We start from the raw sequence: 17,802 nt of genomic DNA on the forward strand, positions 1-17,802 counted from the left end.
ATCTCACTTTTGCAGAATGGAAAATCATTTACTAAATGTTTTTAAATTTAAATAATGACGTCCATGCTGTGACTTTTTTAAAGCTAATGCTTTAAAAGAGCCAAAGCAACATTGAGGCCCATGTGCTCCTAAATTATCTGCATACATCTGGATATTTTTATTTTTTCTTCTTCTGAGATAATTGATTCATTTCCCAACATGCGGTGGTAATAACATTTGATGAATGTATCTTTCATTTTTCTGAATATTTTCTTTTTTCTTAGGATACGTTTTCTTCAGAAAATTTATATCTTCCAAGAGAACAAATAAGTTTAAATAGGAGATTTCTAACTTTCTAAGATTATATACCGATTTTCTCCCAGGAGTTGTGGTATGTTTTCTTTTGATGAAAGGTGTTGGAAAAGTTAACGTGATTTTGATGATTTTCAGACTTCTTCCTAAGATTTTCATCAATTTCAGTCTTCTGTGTTGGAAGCACACTCTTCAAAAATATTTCAAATTGTTTGTATTTCCTCATATGATCGATATGATGCCCTTAGACAACAAAGAGGTCTACTTCCTTGAATATATTGAATATATTTTGTTTAGAGAACTTTTGTTTTGCCTGAAGATACCATTACGTATTCCCTTCCAAGACATACTGGCTACGTAATTTTTTCACTAAGATAACATTGCTACTCAGTAGCATTTCCATGACTAGCAGCTCTGTAAAACTGTTGCTGCAAGGTTAGTTCTGGGTAATATAATAGTTGTTTACTGTTCTTTTTGTTTGTTTGTTTTCCCTATGGTATTGAAAGGTAATCCATTAAATATATGACAATATGTGACAACATGGCAATATTTGACTGTGATTAAATAATCACATACTTCTACTAGTTTGATAGAAAAATAATTGAGCTAGACTTGACTTTTTTTTTTTTTTTTTAATTTTCTTTCCCCCATTCCTTTTAAAACCCCTAACTTTTTAGGGTTTCATCCTGGTAAATAAGCACTAGAATTACATAGTTCCAGGCTGCCTAGCAGCGTTACTTTTATACCCTCTGCTAAGCTGTCATGATTATGGAGATAATGATACAGAGAAGCAAAGCACATGATGTAAGAAATAATCTGCGTTTATCAGTGGGTTGCACACCCTAATCACAGCTGTTTTGTAGTGGTGTTGTTGCCCATCAAAATAAAGATTTAGACATGCTTTTCATATGTAGAGTTAGTTTGTAAGAAATAATCTGTTTCAGTTGGTGCATTGCACATCCCATTCACAGCTGTTTTTCTAGAACCAAAGAATGGCTTGAGTTGGAAGGGACCTTAAGGGCCATCCAGTTCCAACCCCCTTTTCATCCACAAAGACTCCCAGATCCTTCCCCTCAGGGCTGCTCTCAGTAAGTTCTCTTCCCAGTCTGTACCCATCTTTGGGATTGCCTCAACTAGGTGGTGTTGATTCCCAGACTAAACCAAAAAGACTTAGGTGTGCTAGTTATATGTAAAGTTTGTTTCCACAGTGTTGTGAGTAAACTGACAGCTTCAGGAAAGTTGATTTTGACTTCACATTACTTAATTTTTTTTCTAATTTCCAGTCATATTCAGTATTATGTGGAACATAGGATAATATTAAGGTATATAGTGGTGAAAAAATAAAATTTCCAGTCACGCATTGTCAGGTCTCATCAATGTTAACTGAATTATTTCCATGTGATTTCAGAATTATATCTACCCATATCAACCAAAAATATATTACTTTGTTCATTTATTTTTAGTTGTAACACAAAGCTCAAATAGTTTGGAGAATTGTTTATGTTAATTATTGTTTTCCATTACTAGAATTAGAAAAGTGATTTTAAGATAGGATAACTTAAGTTTTTTCTGGTCATTCTTTCCCAGCTAATGTTCTGTGTGTTCCAGAACTGTTTATCAAGTATTCTGGTATAACTGAAGGGCTGAATATGTCTGCTGGAGCCTGTACTTGGATACTGGTGATTATCCCAATTCGCCTCAAATTGAGGAACATGGTTACTATCCAAGTTTGATTCTCTCTAATTCAATCCACTAGTCTTCTGTATGCAATCCGGGGAGGGTTTGGAAAACTGGAATGTTCTCTTTTGTGTAGTGAGAGAGGAAATAATGTACAGAACTCCCTCAGGATTGGGATTGTCAATAAACAAACAAGAAGTTTTCTAACTGCAGATTTATAAATACTATGTTATGCAAATACTGGACAAATTATCTGCTCAAACGTAGCTGCTTTTAGAGTAGTCTAGAAACAGCAAAAGTCAGCTGTTCTGAGCTATTTCATCAGACTGGAAATTGTAGAAAACATTTGCTGAGAGTTTTTTCAAGTCATAGATCCATGGTATCTGGATACAATCTAGGCAGCAATGGATTCAAAGACTAAGCCTAAATTTCATGACTTTTCATGGAAAAGTAGCTGGAAAAAAGAGGTATCCCTTAGAATAAGACCTGAATGGATACTAGGAAGAGCTATGTTTTCTTTATGACCTCAGAAACCTTTGTTCCAGGCATAAAATGATTATTAATCACTGCTTCAGGGAACTGAAAAATCGGGAGGTATTTAACTTTTGAAGTTTGAGTATGGGAGGTGTGTACATGTAAATGTATACAAATATACATTTAAATATATATACGCATGCACATAAAAAAATCTGTTTAATAAGAAAAACATAAATTCTTATAATAGCTGAAGTTATTATTACAGCACAAGGCCCTATTTTAACATTTTGAGGAAAGAACTGGGTATGCAAACACAATACAAATACTTACAGATTTGTAACCCTAGTTTTAGCCTTCTTAATTGTGGAAGTAAAATCACTTCAAATGCTAACATACCTACTGGATGATTCTGGTTGATGGAAATAAAAAGTCTTTAAGTAGATTGTGCATCTCAGTGCAATACAAAATATGTTAGAGTTTAGAGTGCATGAGAGTAGGATTGTAAAACAAGATTAACAAATTAAATTTCTTTGGGCTTGATCAAATTTGACAGATAAGTGAGTGTTCCCAAGTCTTTAATGCTTCAGTACATCTTTACTGATACCCACCCTCTTAGCTATATAAATTAGGCATGCTAAATGATTACCCCTATTTGGCTAAAATAGCAAAAAGGACTAATGTGATTGTCAATGAACATGACTTATCCATTAGCCAGAATGCTTTGCATTTGAAACAGGGGGAGTTTTTAAAGAAAGCATTCACATGTCAAATCTGTCTACATATTCTTTACTTGTAGTAAGCATTTATGACATTGCCTCCATATGTGTCTTGTCCAAGTCATTACTTTCTCATTTCTTTGGTTTGTATGCCATTCATTAAAATGTGTTTCTCCACAGGATTAAAAACTTTGTTTATTTTTTCTTTTCAATAAATCATAATGAATTAAAATAGTTTTTATTTTACTTTTTCAAAATATTTCTGTCTAATTTGGATATCCATTTTTTTCTTTTGTGAACAATGGTCATAAAAGTAAAGTGTAAAAATTAATGTCACAATACTATAATCCCCCTTAGATCCAGAATCTCTTTAAATTCAGCGGTTAATCGGTGTAATTATTATAATCTTTAACAGAAGCTCCAGCAACTATTACTTAATGAAAAATATAAATGTATTATCACATGGGTGTGTACTAATATTTCAGTATTTGTACTGAAAGATTAACGAACCGAAGTAATTCTAAAAGTTTGTTAGTATTTTAATTCCCTTCTCTCCAAGGGCAATACACTCGAATTCAGCCATCACTTTGGCTGTATACTACAACTTTTGACCCATCTTAATTGGAATACAGAAATGAAAGAGCTCAAGCTCCAGACCTATGTGATCTTATTTGGTGTGTGTTGGATTACGAAATGAGCTCTAGTTGGGTTATCAGAAATTGGATTGAAAATGCAGAAATTGACAAAAAATAATAATACATGTATTTGAACCCCTTTGAGTGGTTTTTAGGTTTTGTAGAGTAAGGTTTTCACTGAGTTTCTACATAAATAGTAGAAAATGAAAGATTTCCTAATGACCTTATGCTTCACCCATGAACAATCAGATATTCACTCAGAGGATTCATTCAGAATGTAAGCACTACTCTTGCAGCACTTTAAATGAAGAAGATAAAATTCTCTGTTCTGCTTCATAAGGAAGTTGTCCAGACCAGACAGAGAGCATTAATTCCATTTTTTGTGGTCTGTTCTGAAGGGATGTTGTATCTGAAATGCATGCTGGGTGACATGCAGCTGATATGCAGTGCAAGCCTCTTGTGATTTTGTAGAGTGAATAGAGAATGGACCCTATCATTTTCTCTTCGTTTTTTTATATTACCAGATGGCTTTTTATTTCTATGTTTTCTATCCTTTTTAAGGTTCACACAATTTTCACATTCAAAGTTTAGTTTCTATAGTAACAGTGTATTATTTAGCTATAACTTGTAGTACAGGGATTTGTGTACAATTTCATTTCCAGTATCAAATTAATGCAAACTATAGTTGAAGTAGTGATGACAGGAACAGAATAATTGAAATAATGAGCAATTTGTTTCTTCATAGACTGAAGCAACAACTGCAGTGGTTTCCTTATATTTTCTAGATAAATTGTGTTAATGGTCTATGCTTCAATTATGATTACTGTATTTCCCTTTTTACTTCTTGTTCATGTTCAATAATTTAGGCTTTTGTTTCTGAGCAAAAGAGATGCTGTATCTACAGTACTTATTTTACTTGTTACTTCTTGATATTAATTAAGGTGAGCATTTTAGAAATTCTACAATACTCGCTATAGTAGAGTGACATTTTGAATCCGTTGACTAGAAAATATTGATAGATCATGTAGCAGTAGAGATACTAAAAAGGAAATAAAATAGTAGATGACTTGAAATCAGGTCTATGATAGAGGAATAAATAGTTTCCTATCATTAACTATTTCGTAAAAATGCATATCAAGATAGTAGGAGGGTTGGAGAAGATGAAAAAGGTCACCTTCAATCATTCTTAAAATTAGAGGAAATTAATAATACTTAATAAAATTAAAAATACTTGGTGCTCATAATCTCTAGTTAAATGTTTATCTTCATTTTGTAACCTTTGTTGTAGCTTGTTAGGTGCTAGAGTTTAGCTTCAGATACTTGACCTTAGGAAAGCTAATTAATGTTTTAGAAGTTGTAAGCAATAACAGATCTATAACAATTTTGAATCTTTTAAACCCTTAAAAAATGTAACTGCTTATGTACTTAATCTATAATTTTTCACATCGACTCTCTGATCTTTCTTTTGTGCTTATTAACCATTATAGAAGACATGAACTCACAAACTTTTATATTTTTTTGCTACTGTATTTTGTCAGGCTTTTACATACACTGTAGCTTTTAAGCTATGACCTTATATAACTGCTCAAATGCAGTTTTGGTATGTGTTTTAAAGATATATGAAAATCATCGCATCTTGAGTGATCATTGCACTTGTGAGGCATTGTCTACTCATTCCTTACTCAAGGTTGCCAGAGCAACTTGGAGTTCCAAATTTCCTCAATTCTGAGTGCTTAACCTTGCAGGAGTAAGGATTGTAAGCATTTTTTCTCACAGATGTGGGTGTCTGAGCACAAGATAGAGGGCCAAGATACTGTTTGTAATGCGTTGGAATCTCTCTGTAAACAGGTGAATACTACAAAATATGATGGAGCTTACAAGCATTGAGAATTTTGCTATAAACATTTAACTTAAAACAATTTTAAACATCTGCTTTTGTAAAAGACAAAGCTATCCTTTATGATCAAGTTCGTCTTTGATTTCCCTTGAATGTGGTCCTGCCTTTTCAGCAAAACAGCAGAATTGGAAGATTTCTTGAAAATAGGAGTAAAGATTTAATTAAAAATGTAGAAATATTTATAAAAGAAATATTTTTTGTCTCTGAGTACAGAGAAGCAGGACCGTCAATATAAAACAAGAAAAACATAATGACTGGGTGCCAGTAACAACATACCTGAATTGCAGTACTGCACTGTGTTTATGCAAAACAAAATCCATACATCATAGGTATTTGTATTAAGTTTTGGCATAACTTAACTCAAGGCAGACATAGCATGTCCTGGGAATATGGAACAGCATGAGATAGAATTCATGTGAGGATAGTCCATATGTGCTAAAATTTCTATTAGTGTAATAGATTTGGAAGTATTGCTCTCCTAGAGTAGATCTTTAGTAGGATTAATGGAGTTGTTATGCCAGTGTGGAGTGGAAGAAATTGCCTAACAGTATTTAATTACTTGTCTCTGATGTTAATACCACTTTCTAGCTGAAGTTCAATCTGCTGGATAAGATGTTCTGCACCTTGCCATGCAAAGTTTCAGAAAGTTTGGCTTGAAGAGAAAGGATCGAAACTGGCTTCAGAGTATGATGTTGTCAAATTCCACTGGCATAGCAGCAAAGGGTGGAAAAGAGAGAGAAATATAAATAACTGCCAATACAGTATGTAGCAAAGAAAGGCAGTTAAACCATGACGGTCATAGCCCCACATAATTGAAAATCTGAGACACGGAGGTTCTTCTGTGGCTTTATAGGGCATTATCTGTTCTTCAGTATATGAGTCATTTTGGTTGTTTGACAGATTTCTAAGAGGTAGATTGGAGCAGCTTCTATCAAACAGAATTTCTTTAAATGCAGAATCATAGCTGTTCTGTTTTCTATTTTACGTGATGAAATTGATTCAAAAAAGTATTAATTTTTTGGAAATCAGAATAATATGATTTTTATGAAATGATGCTTTTATTTTTTTAATAAACTGGATGCATTTATTTTCCTCCTGATTGCTGAGATGTATCTTTTCATTAAACATTATTTGTGTTACCACTGGCTTGCTACAACCATTATAGAATTTTTATACTAAAAAGAGGTAGTTGTTTACTTGCTTAGTTTTAATTGACTAATGGTTTCATTGGCCCTAAATGCACTCCTTTTTTTTTTTTCTTCTTCTTTTGTGTGTGTATGTATGTGTGTGGAAATGTCTATGGAGAAATGTTTGAGAAGTGAAGAAATTGATGGAAATATTTGTTTTTCTTTGTCTTTTAATGAAATGTGTTGATTGTGTTTTTCCTGTGCTATTTATACTTAACCTCAAATACAACATTAAGATTTGTGTTTTCCTACCTTTGCTAAATTTGCACTGTTGCTGCAGAATCCATCCTCCTTTTTCCACCACCTGTAAGGCTTGGCTTGTGTTTCCAGATAAGGGAAGTTGTGTGTACTATACATAATATGCTGAGCATCGCTGCTTGACATCTATAGGCATGTAAAAGGAAAAGGGTTGAGTAGATGATTTGCATATGAAGTTCTTGCATATGATAGTTCTTGAAAATTGTCTACAGTATTCCACATGTGGTTGTAAATAAAACTCAGCTGAAAATCATCCAAGCTACATGAAACTTGCATCTGACTGTGGCCTGTAGCCATAATCTACACTTCTAGCTTTGGAAACTTTTCTAGGGCTTCCTGCTAATCCAGTTTAACTGTTACTGTTCACTGTAGTTAAAGATCTAAAAGCAGACATTTAAGGATCAGCAAATGCAAGCTATGATTCAAAATACAACATCTGTGATGTATTTTGCATTACTGTATTAAAAGGATTGTGTTACTTACCTCTACACTCCTTTGAGAGAAGACTTAGGAATGAGAAGTCTGAATTGCGTCCCATCCAAACTTTACTGCTAGTTTACATAAATTCAAGTTTTCAGGGCTTCATGAGAAAAAGAGACTTGTGCTTCAAAAGGGAATTATACTTTGCAGAGTTGAAGGAGAGAGGAAGAACTTGGACAACCTATATACTCATTGACTAAAAACTCAGGTAAAAAAATAATTGTAGCAGTGCAACAATGATTGACTGAAAAGTCAGAGTAAATGTTTATAACTTTGTCCAAAGGTGATTAGAATAAATGACAAAACTCAATTATTTGTGTATTTCAGCTTTATAGGAAGCAATCTGTACCCCACTTTGGGGTTCTGTTGGTTTTATTTTGTGAATAGAGGCATGTCTGTTGTTGAAGGTGAGTTTGTTTGGTTTGGATTTTTTGTGGTAACTTTTTTTTTTTAATGTTTTCATTAACTGTTTTTTGGACTAAAAAAACCAGCAGTTTCAGGAAAAATCTCTTTGTAAACCACTAATTGTTGAGCTTAATATTACCATATTCAGGCAGTTTTAGAGAGAATAGACTGAGATTATACTGATGAATGCAGTGGAGAAGAAATAAAGGGGCAAGGAAAAGTGAGAGATAAGAAACAGTTTTTACTGCTAAAAGTGATAAAAAATGAATGACAGACAAAGCTGAGGAGAGTGGATTTTCAAACTGGCAAGATTTTCTGATTCTTATATTAGTACTGTTTAGTAATTTATTTTCACATGCTGCAAATAGTGTTGTTTTCTGAATAGGTTATGTATTTGCCCCAAAGGGACTTTTTTTGAAACCATTCAGCTAACTGCAAGGAACTCTGAACAGACAGTGTGCTTCCGTGGTCAACGTGTAACCCAAACGTGTAACTTGAAATTGTTTTTTTTTAATAGTTTTCTTATTCTTTCTAGAAAGTAGCAAACTTTAACCTCCTTCATCCACTGGCTGTATGTGAAAGTGAGAATTGAACAGCTTGTCTTTATCCGCTACTTTTTTTTTCCTGCTTTATTATTTTCCCTCCTCAAGGTATACATTTATCATGATTAATTGTGATGTCCTAGAATACCATCATGTTGAGTTTCATATAAACATAATGACAAAAGATTCCCCTGTGTCCTTTTTTGCCCTTGGGGAAAAAAAAGAAGATACAGGAAGACTCTGACTTGCTGAATACCATACAATGAGGTTGCTTTTTCTTTCTTTTTTTTTTTTTTTTTTTTTTTAGTTCAGAACTACACTCATTTTTCTTGACTATCAATAAAATTCTAATGGTTGAGCCATATTCTTCCCTGCTTCAGTTGCTTATATTGAAGTTAGATACATACTAATTGCTGTTAAGGATAGAGTTTACTGGTAACATCTAGAAGTTTGTTTGTACTGGGGCGTTTTTTTTTTTTTTTCCAGTCAGTAAAGAGATCCAGTTTCTTACTGTCTGGAGATAAAGTTTAATGTGTTTTGCAGTGTGATTATGTGAAGATTTAAACTAATGCAAATTAATGTACTTACTCCTATGCACTTTTAATTTTTCAGGATGTGTTCTTGTCCTTCTGTCGAACTGTATATAATCTATTTAATATGAAAGTACATGGAAAGCAAATAAGAGAAACAAGCCTATGATTCACTTGAATCTAAGCAGTAAAATAGGAAACTTTCACAAGTAAAATACTGAATTGAACTATCACAACTTTCCTACAGAATTTTAAATTATTTTTTGAAGAAGGTGGATATGATAGTAATTATGTGTCATGTCACCATTGTAATCAAAGAATGGAAGCAAGATGTGATAAGCAGTGAGGCGTTTAGATTAGTAAGGGGAGACGTTACCAGCACTATCCACAAGCAAGTTACAGTGGTTTGTACAGTTTGGCTTTATATTTGCCTGTGTAAACTGTCTAAACTGCTAACATAATCAATTTAAACCCAGGACGTTTGTTTTAAATCTGTATTTATCTTGGAGCATTGGCTGCCGATCCAGTCCTACTGCTTGTTACATGGGAGAAGAGACTGAACCCTACTTCACCACAGCCTCCTTTGAGGTACTTGTAGAGAGCTATAAGGTCTCCCCTGAGCCTCCTCTTTTCCAGACTAAACAATATCAGCTCCCTCAGCTGCTCCTCATAAACACTCACGCTCCAGACTTCTCACAGCTTCATTGCCCTTTTCTGGACGTGCTCCAGGGCCTCTTTCTTGTAGTGAGCAGCCTAAAACTGAATGCAGCACTCAAAGTTTGTCCTCACCAGGTTGAGTACTGAGGCACAATCACTTCACTTCTCCCGCTGACAATGCTATTTCTGATTTCAGCTTGTGTGATACACAAGCTTTCTTTTGGAAAGTAAGAATTGAGCCTCTCTGGCCAAATGAAAAGATTTAAGATGTTATATGATGTTCCTGTTGTAGACAATTTGCAAACTTCTGTTTTTAGTTCATGCTGTGCTAGATTAAACTGCATTAGGAAGTAAATAAACAGCTTGCATAGATATCTAGGAGGATGTAAATAAACAAGAATATATATTTTATTGGTTAGAATAATCAAATCCAGTAAAACAAATGATTCTCTTAAAAGGAAAAAAAATCTGGAAGACAAATTGATTTAGGAGGTAAAATTGTTGTCTTTAGCAGTCTTGGAACTGGATATTGAAGAGAAATATTATCTTGGCTGCAGTCTTAGACAGAAAATAAGATGTAACACAAGTGAATAGGACTAAATGTTTGAAAAGAGCTTAGAATTATATAGTCAGATAATGAAGATAAATGTGTTGCTTTAAAACAAACGAAGAAAACAACCCATCTGACAACCAATGCTACTGAGTGTTGCTAAATCTTGTCTAAGGATGCTTTTGCACTGTTTTGATACAAACAACGTATAAATAGAACAGTAGAATTAAAATGACACAGTCATCTGCATAGGTAAGTGATCTGGTAGAATTTAAGTCATTAAAGCAGTGGTTGAAGAGCATCTGGTTAATATTATTTAGATTTCCCTTAAGATTATTGTGAAGTTAGGACATAGTGTTAATGCATTTGTGAGCTATATTTACTAAATTATATATATAGTGCTATATGTAAAATACCATTAGATTCACCGGGTTCAAACAACATGTAGTGTTCAAATCAGAGTAGATAAACAACCATAACAGACAAACGAACACTGATTAATGCAAAGTAGTGTGCACAGAAGAGGGAAACTTGGATTAGTCATACGTCTGTGTTTCAAATTAAATACAGCTGCTCAGGGAAAAAAATCTTAGCCAATAATTTTCAAAACTCAATGAAGACTTCTCTTCCTCTTGCAACTAAAGTATAAGATGTAAGTGATTTTAAAAAGAGGAGTGAGTGGAAAAATCTGTGGAAATGATTTTGATCACCTTGTATGAATCAATGATACAGTACAGCACACGTATGTTACTGTCCTCCTCTCAATCCTTTTATTTTGTGAGTAGCTTCCATGAAGTCAAATAAGAGAAAACATGGGATTGTTTATGTCAGAGAACAGGAATGAATACATACATGAGTGCAATCTGTTACGTACGTTGAGCAATGAACTGTAAATTAAACTATAAAAAATAAAGCCAATACAAGAGTTCCATCTGAGTATTTGTTAAAGAAGCCAATCGGTGTCAAATTAAACTCAGAACTGAAAAAAGATAGCTCGCTGAAACAGGGTATTAAAACAAAAGGTTCAAAGATATTAGAATTTATAATTCTTCATTTCATGAGATATATTTTTGATGAAAGATTATTGATGCTGAAAGGATGTCAGTGAGTGGCTGGGTTTTAGAGTTCTTTATAATTTGGAGAGCTCGCAAAGTTCTCAGAACTTTGGGTAGTTTGTTCTCTGTGAAAAGTGCTTTAAACCTGTTTGAGGGTACATATTTTTCCATTTCTGATAATACAGGTTATTTCATTTAAGATTCTTGTCAAAGGGCTGAGTGAATCTTGCTTGTTTTGCTTGAGAAACACTACTCTGTGTGGAGACTTCTATGTAACTGAGAAGTTAGTGACATCTCATGGTAACCATGGAAAATTACAGGTGATTTGTGGTAAAGTTTGGAGTCTGTAATTTAACGGACATTGTAAATGTTTTCTAGGCTGAAATATGCTTGTACATAGCTCTCATGTTTAATTCTAAAGTGTCCATTATTTACCTAATAACTATTACTGGAAGTTACTGGAAGTCTTACTGGAAGTATTGAAACTTGTCAATATTTGAAGTCCAAATATAGCAGTGTGTAGTAGCTAGATGTTTGCTACTTGAAATAAGACTTTCCTGTTTTCACTTGTTTTAGGTACAAAGTCAGCTGCAGAGTATGCTAATTGTGCTTATGATATTGTGTCACCTGCTCCATCAGTATATTTGGGCACATTTCAAATTTTGCATCTCCTGGAAGATCTAAAGATGGCTTTGGAAATGTTAGAGGATCCTCAAGAGAAAGAAGCACTGCGAAATCAAATTCCAGGGGCCACAGCAGTATGTATACGGGAGTGGTTTGAAGAGAATCTGGTGAGTATTTATTTTTAACTTTATCATTTTGTTTGTTTGTAAACAGCCTTAGGTCAAGTATTTTCATGCTTCAGGGACTTTTATAATGACTGAAATCTGTCTTCTTAGAGAACTGCAGCAGATATTAAGTAAACATAAAAAGCTGTTGATATTACCACTTTATGAGGTGATGACTAAATGGACACAGGAGTATGAAAAGTTGATAGACCTTAGGTTGTGTTGGATGTAGTAAAAGCAAAGCTTAAAGTGAACTTTTCTGTGACATTTTTTGCTTTTATTTGTTTTTGTTGTTGATATTCATCCTTTGCTGAAGATAACGTATGAGTGTATATATAAATAAAGTTTTTCATTTTTAAATCTATCAGTTTGGAATTTGGTGATGTTGTCTGATGAAGGAAGAAATAAGAATAAGATGGATGATTCTTTATCCTTTTGCTTGCTACCTTTCCTTTGCCTTAGTTGTTGGTGTTCTGAAACTCCAACGTATATTCTACACCAGGCAGTGGTGGTAAGTAAAAAGAGCCCTAGCTTCTGAGTGAGAGATGTTAATATTGGGATAGATAGGGAATAAACATTTGGCTGTATTGAAAGGACTGAGCCTTATCCAGATAAGGAGCATATCTTATAGCACAGTATATTGAGACCACTGTGTTCTTAAAGTATTTTGCCCTGTTTTGTACTGACAAGTTGTACATTTATTTTAAGGATATCTATATGCATGAGGGGATTTGAGCATAGTGAGTGTGATTTTTTTTTTTTTTTTTTTTTTTTAATTACAAAACATCCACTAAACTCAGCCTTAGTATGTGCACTGGTTTTTCTTTATAGTTTAAAAGCAAACAAAAACAAAAACAAACAAAACAAAAACCTGTAAGCATGCATACGACTTCCATGTTTTAAAATTTTGGTAGTCCTATGTGGGCCAGGAGTTGGACGTCATTATCAAGCCTTGCCTTCCATTAATTCTATCATTTAGTACCATTATTAGGTGTGAAATATCACCAAGTGTTTCTTAACAATTCTGTTATGTATATCAAAGATGTGAGAAAATTTAGTTGTGTCTAAGGTATGAAAATTTCAGGATTTGTTTCACATCTGACATTACTTTATTTATTCTGTCATTTGAGGGCATTAATTTTATTTATTTTTAATGGGACCTCTGGTGGTGATATAGTGTTTCAGGTAGAGTTGGATTTTGTACTTATTTGTGGAACTAAAATTTCCATATATTGCAAATTCATGTATTTTGAAAAGGCTCCTTTTTTAATTTCTGTAGTCTGGTATCTCTGAACATCAAGATATTGAATTTGCACTCAGCTGTACTGCATTAACCTCAACAGCATTGATTTGAGATACATGAAGTAGCATTGAATTTAGGTGGTTACTACATATAATGGAATGAGGATACAACAATTTCTGTAATGTTAGAAAAGCACTGTTCTTGTGATGAAGCAAAAATGGAATAAAGCTTCATTAATAGTAGCTTTTTTATTACTTAAGAACTATATTAAAAATTTGTGCCTTCAAGTGAATTCATGCCGGCTTTATGTTTGTAAATTCTTTGGCCTTGAAAACTGAACAACAAACAATAGGAGGATTGTCATAAGACATTTAAAAGAATTTTCAAGGAAACTTCAAATACATAAAACAATTTTCTGTGTGGTTTCACTGCTTCTTGTTAAATATTTTAGTACTGCCAACGACCATAGGACATATCACAAAGTAAATAGTAATTTCAGCATTAAAAATTAACTGTTGCTGTAACAACAAGCTATGTTTGAATTAATGAGCTGTGTGAGAATACATTTAGGTACAGTTTTATTTTAGAACTCTGTCTACACTGTTCATTTATTAATTCATCTTTGTTGATCACTTTTTTGAATATAAAGAAGAACTCTAGTGTTCTTACAAAGGTCCTAAAATAATTTTAAAAGTAAGTGAAAGCCCTTATTTTCATGATTGTAAAATATGATCTTCTAGTGGAGTGTTTATGTTTAATTTCAACCACTTCACTGTAGAGTTTTATAATCTGATCCTTAAAATGCTGGTTCATGAGAAGTCCTGAGTATTTTCCTGATGATGTTTTTTTCTTAGAAGCTTAATTCTGAAAATCTTTTTTGAAGGCTCTAAATTCGAGGAAACGGAAAGGGGAGAGAATTATAGAATTGCTTATGTTGGAGGAGACCTTAAAGATGATCTGGTTCCAACCCCTGCCACAGGCAAGGTTGCCAAGCACTAGATCAAGCTGTCCAGGATCCCATCCAGCCTGGCCTCAAAATACCTCCAGGGATAGGGAATCCACAACTTCTCTGGGCAAGCTATTCCAGTTTCTCACCACCCTCTGAGAAAAAGAATTCCTTCCTAATATCTAACCTAAATCTCCTCTCTTTAAATAGTTTAAAGCCATTCTGTCCTATCATTATCAGGCCTTGGAAAAGATCAATCGCCCTCTGGCTTGTAAGCTGCTTTTAAGTACTGGAAGTCTGTAATGAGGTTTCCCTGGCGCATTTTTTTTTCTCCACGCTAAACATGTCCAGCTCCCTCAATGCCTCTTCATAGGAGAGATGCTCCAATCCTCTCATCATCTTAGGCCCTCCTCTGGACCTGCTCCAACAGCTCAATATCCTTCCTGTACTGGGGTCCCCAGATTTGGACACAGTATTCCAAAAGGGGCCTCCCAAGAGGGGCACAATCCCCCTCCCTCTGACCACCCTTCTTTTGGTGCAGCCCAGGATACTGTTGGCCGTTGGATGGCAAGAGCGCACTGCTGGCTCATGTCCAGCTTTTTGTCCATCAGGACCCCCAGGTCCTTCTCCTCAGGGTAAGATACCTCAAGATAGACTTGAACAAATACTTTTATAAAGATGGAGTATAGTAGTAATATCCTCTGGTAGTTAAAAGAAAATAACTGTACTTTCTTGTATACAAACTGTTGTTACAAGAAGTCTTAGAAGTGTGTTGTATAAATATTTAATTGGAACGTAAGTTATTGCTACTAATAACAGAAGAATTACATGTATGCAGCAGTAGAACTCTTCAATAACAGCTGAATGGGAAGAGAATACGTTCTGAGCAATGTCAGTTAAATCCAGTACATTTATCTCCTGGTAGGTTTGACTGCAGGACTCAACTGTTGAGAGTCATGACAGAGCTGTATATAGCTGAATCTTCTCATTACCAAGTGGCATTGGCACATGCTAAATTGAAAATATACCAGCAAAGTCTGCTTGGGATGGTATAGCCAAGCCATTATTCTGTATGCACTTATGTTTATTATTTCCAGTTTGAAATACTAGTCGGATATGTTTTCTCAGCAGTTGTTCTAGTTGAATTTTGAGTGACCCAGTCCTCTGCTGTGCTCCAGCTCTCTTCAATGAGTTAGTGATGCTAGGAAGCTCCTAACAGGCAGGTTTGGTCTTATGACTTCCTCAAACATGTTAGAGTAATTCTCAGCACACAGGAAACAGCAGTATACTTCATGCCTACAGCTCTTTATGAATACTAGAGAATGCCTTGGAGCTAGTGGGAAGGGAGGTGTAAATGGCTTGCATGGAATTTACCTAAGCGAGGATGAATTGATTTATTATTATTTTTTTTAACATTCCATTGTTGCTTGTCTAGGAGCCAGTTTCATGTTTTCTGTCAGCAAAATTTACTGTATTATTGTTATTAGGGGTATTATTATTATTAGAGAGGGAAGATTTAGGGTGGATGTCAGGGGGAAGTTCTTTACTATGAGAGTGGTGAGGTGCTGGAACAGGCTGCCCAGAGAGGTTGTGGATGCCCCATCCCTAGAAGTGTTCAAGGCCAGATTGGATGGGGCCCTGGGCAGCCTGGTCTAGTATTAAATGGGGAGGTTGTGGCCCTACATGTGGCAGGGGGGTTGAAAATTCATGCTCCTTGAGGTCCCTTCCAACCCTGGCTATTCTGTGATTCTATGTAATTCTGTATTTGCTGTTTTTCAAAGATAGGAAAATCTATTCTGCACAAAGAACTACAAGATGAAAATACCTTTGCAGCAAGTAGATCTAGATCTTTTTCTTAAAATGATGTGCAGAGGTTAGTTTTCTGCAGTTTCTTGCAACCATGTAATGACCAATAATACTTAATAGAGTCAATTTTCAATTACAGGGACCAGAAGCAATTAAACAGAACTGTGTTATCGCCATAGGCTTTCAGCGCTCATGAATGAAAGACAGTATTCTGGCTATAATATCAAGGCTTGTTTTTATGTTAAGTTTTCCAATATTTCAAGGTAGCCTGGTAACATACTATAAAGTTTAGCCCTTGAGGGCAATTCTCACCCATATGGGCTATCTGCACCTTGATATTGTCAGAGGGACTACAGACCTCCTCTGTAGGAATTCATGATTGTATACAGAAATTGCATGCTAGCATTCAAAAGGATGAATATGATTTATCTATATTATCTAGGACTCCATTTGCCTAGGACTCTTTCAGCTGTTGTCTTCAGTGGCTTTGCACTAAGTCACAGAGTATCACATTTGTCTTTAGTTTTGTACCTAATGTTATGGGTGGTAATGGTTTTTTACTTGACATCATCTTCTGTCACTTTATTTCTGGCTGCATTGCTTTTCATTGTTTTAAATATGGTATACTGCATTAATGTAACAAACTTTAGTGTAAAAATGTAAATGCTATAAAATAACTACTTAGTAGGCAATAATGCAATGGTCAACAAAGTTATTCAGTTCAAACACAGCTAAACATTTTCAGGTTTTGTGATGTTTCAGGAAGAAAAACAAGTTATAGTTATTTTTAGATTTTGCATTTATGAAGTAGCATACAATAGGCTGGCCCATCTCTTGTCTTTGTAAATAGATGAGCTTGTCCACATAACATTTTTCATGGTCTTTCCCAGAATGCTGATTTCATTTGTTTATCACAAGTAAAGCAAAATGTGTTCATAGAGAGAATAAAGTAGGCTTTTTGTTTGTTTGTTTCAGTAAGTTTTATCTTGTTCTGTCCTTTAGAAATTGTCAGTTAGTAATTATTAAGACTCTCTGAACAACTATGTTACAGGAAATGCTTAACATTCCTCAATATATAAAAAAGATTTCTGTTGCTATTTCTTTTTTCACCTGTATTCTCGTGCAGGTGCATTCTCATATTTTCTTTCTCTTTGCTCTCCAGTTATCACGTTTTTCTGCATCATAGCAATGACAGGTGTGTGAATTGGCATATTGAGGACACTTTCTCAGATATAAAGTGTTTCTAATCCCTTTGCTTCCAAGCCAGTTCAAACATAAGGATCAGGAAGTAATGGATGTAGAGTAATAGATGAAGAAAATCTTAATATTCTTGAGTGAACAGCTAGATCATTCTCTCTCTTTGACTTATTTACATGAAGGTGGTGGCATTACAGTGATGTTGGGGGCTGATTTTATTTTATTTGGTTTGATATTTAGTTCTCTGTTGAACTAGAAGTTAGTGCTCAGTGAAGAACTATGCGTAAACATGCACTTCCTTCACTTGCTTTTTTTTTCTTCTTAAACACAGCAGTAACCCAATGAAGCAATCCTCACATTGCAACATATTTTCCATGTTTTCACATTGCCCAGAGGAAATAACCTGTTTTTCCAGAGAAATTCTAAGCAAATTTGGATTTGAACTCATTTGGTGCCTGAAACTTT

General features: G+C 34.5%; 1 protein-coding gene across 3 annotated transcripts in view; it reads left to right on the forward strand.

Moving 5' to 3' along the window:
- The window catches only part of PPFIBP2 (PPFIB scaffold protein 2), a 96,711-nt gene that overhangs the window by 18,377 nt on the left and 60,532 nt on the right, over positions 1-17,802 (forward strand). For all 3 annotated transcript variants that reach the window (XR_014883353.1, XM_085224050.1, XM_019615372.3), the window contains exon 3: positions 11,934-12,148. Coding sequence is in view for 2 of the 3 variants with exons in the window: in XM_085224050.1 (XP_085080176.1) it covers positions 11,934-12,148 (215 nt within the window). In the remaining variant the exon portion in view is untranslated. The remainder of the gene's footprint in view (positions 1-11,933; positions 12,149-17,802) is intronic.

This window comes from Meleagris gallopavo, chromosome 5, assembly GCF_905368555.1.
Source record: "Meleagris gallopavo chromosome 5, MGAL_WU_HG_1.1, whole genome shotgun sequence".
Classification (NCBI taxonomy): Eukaryota; Metazoa; Chordata; class Aves; order Galliformes; family Phasianidae; genus Meleagris; species Meleagris gallopavo.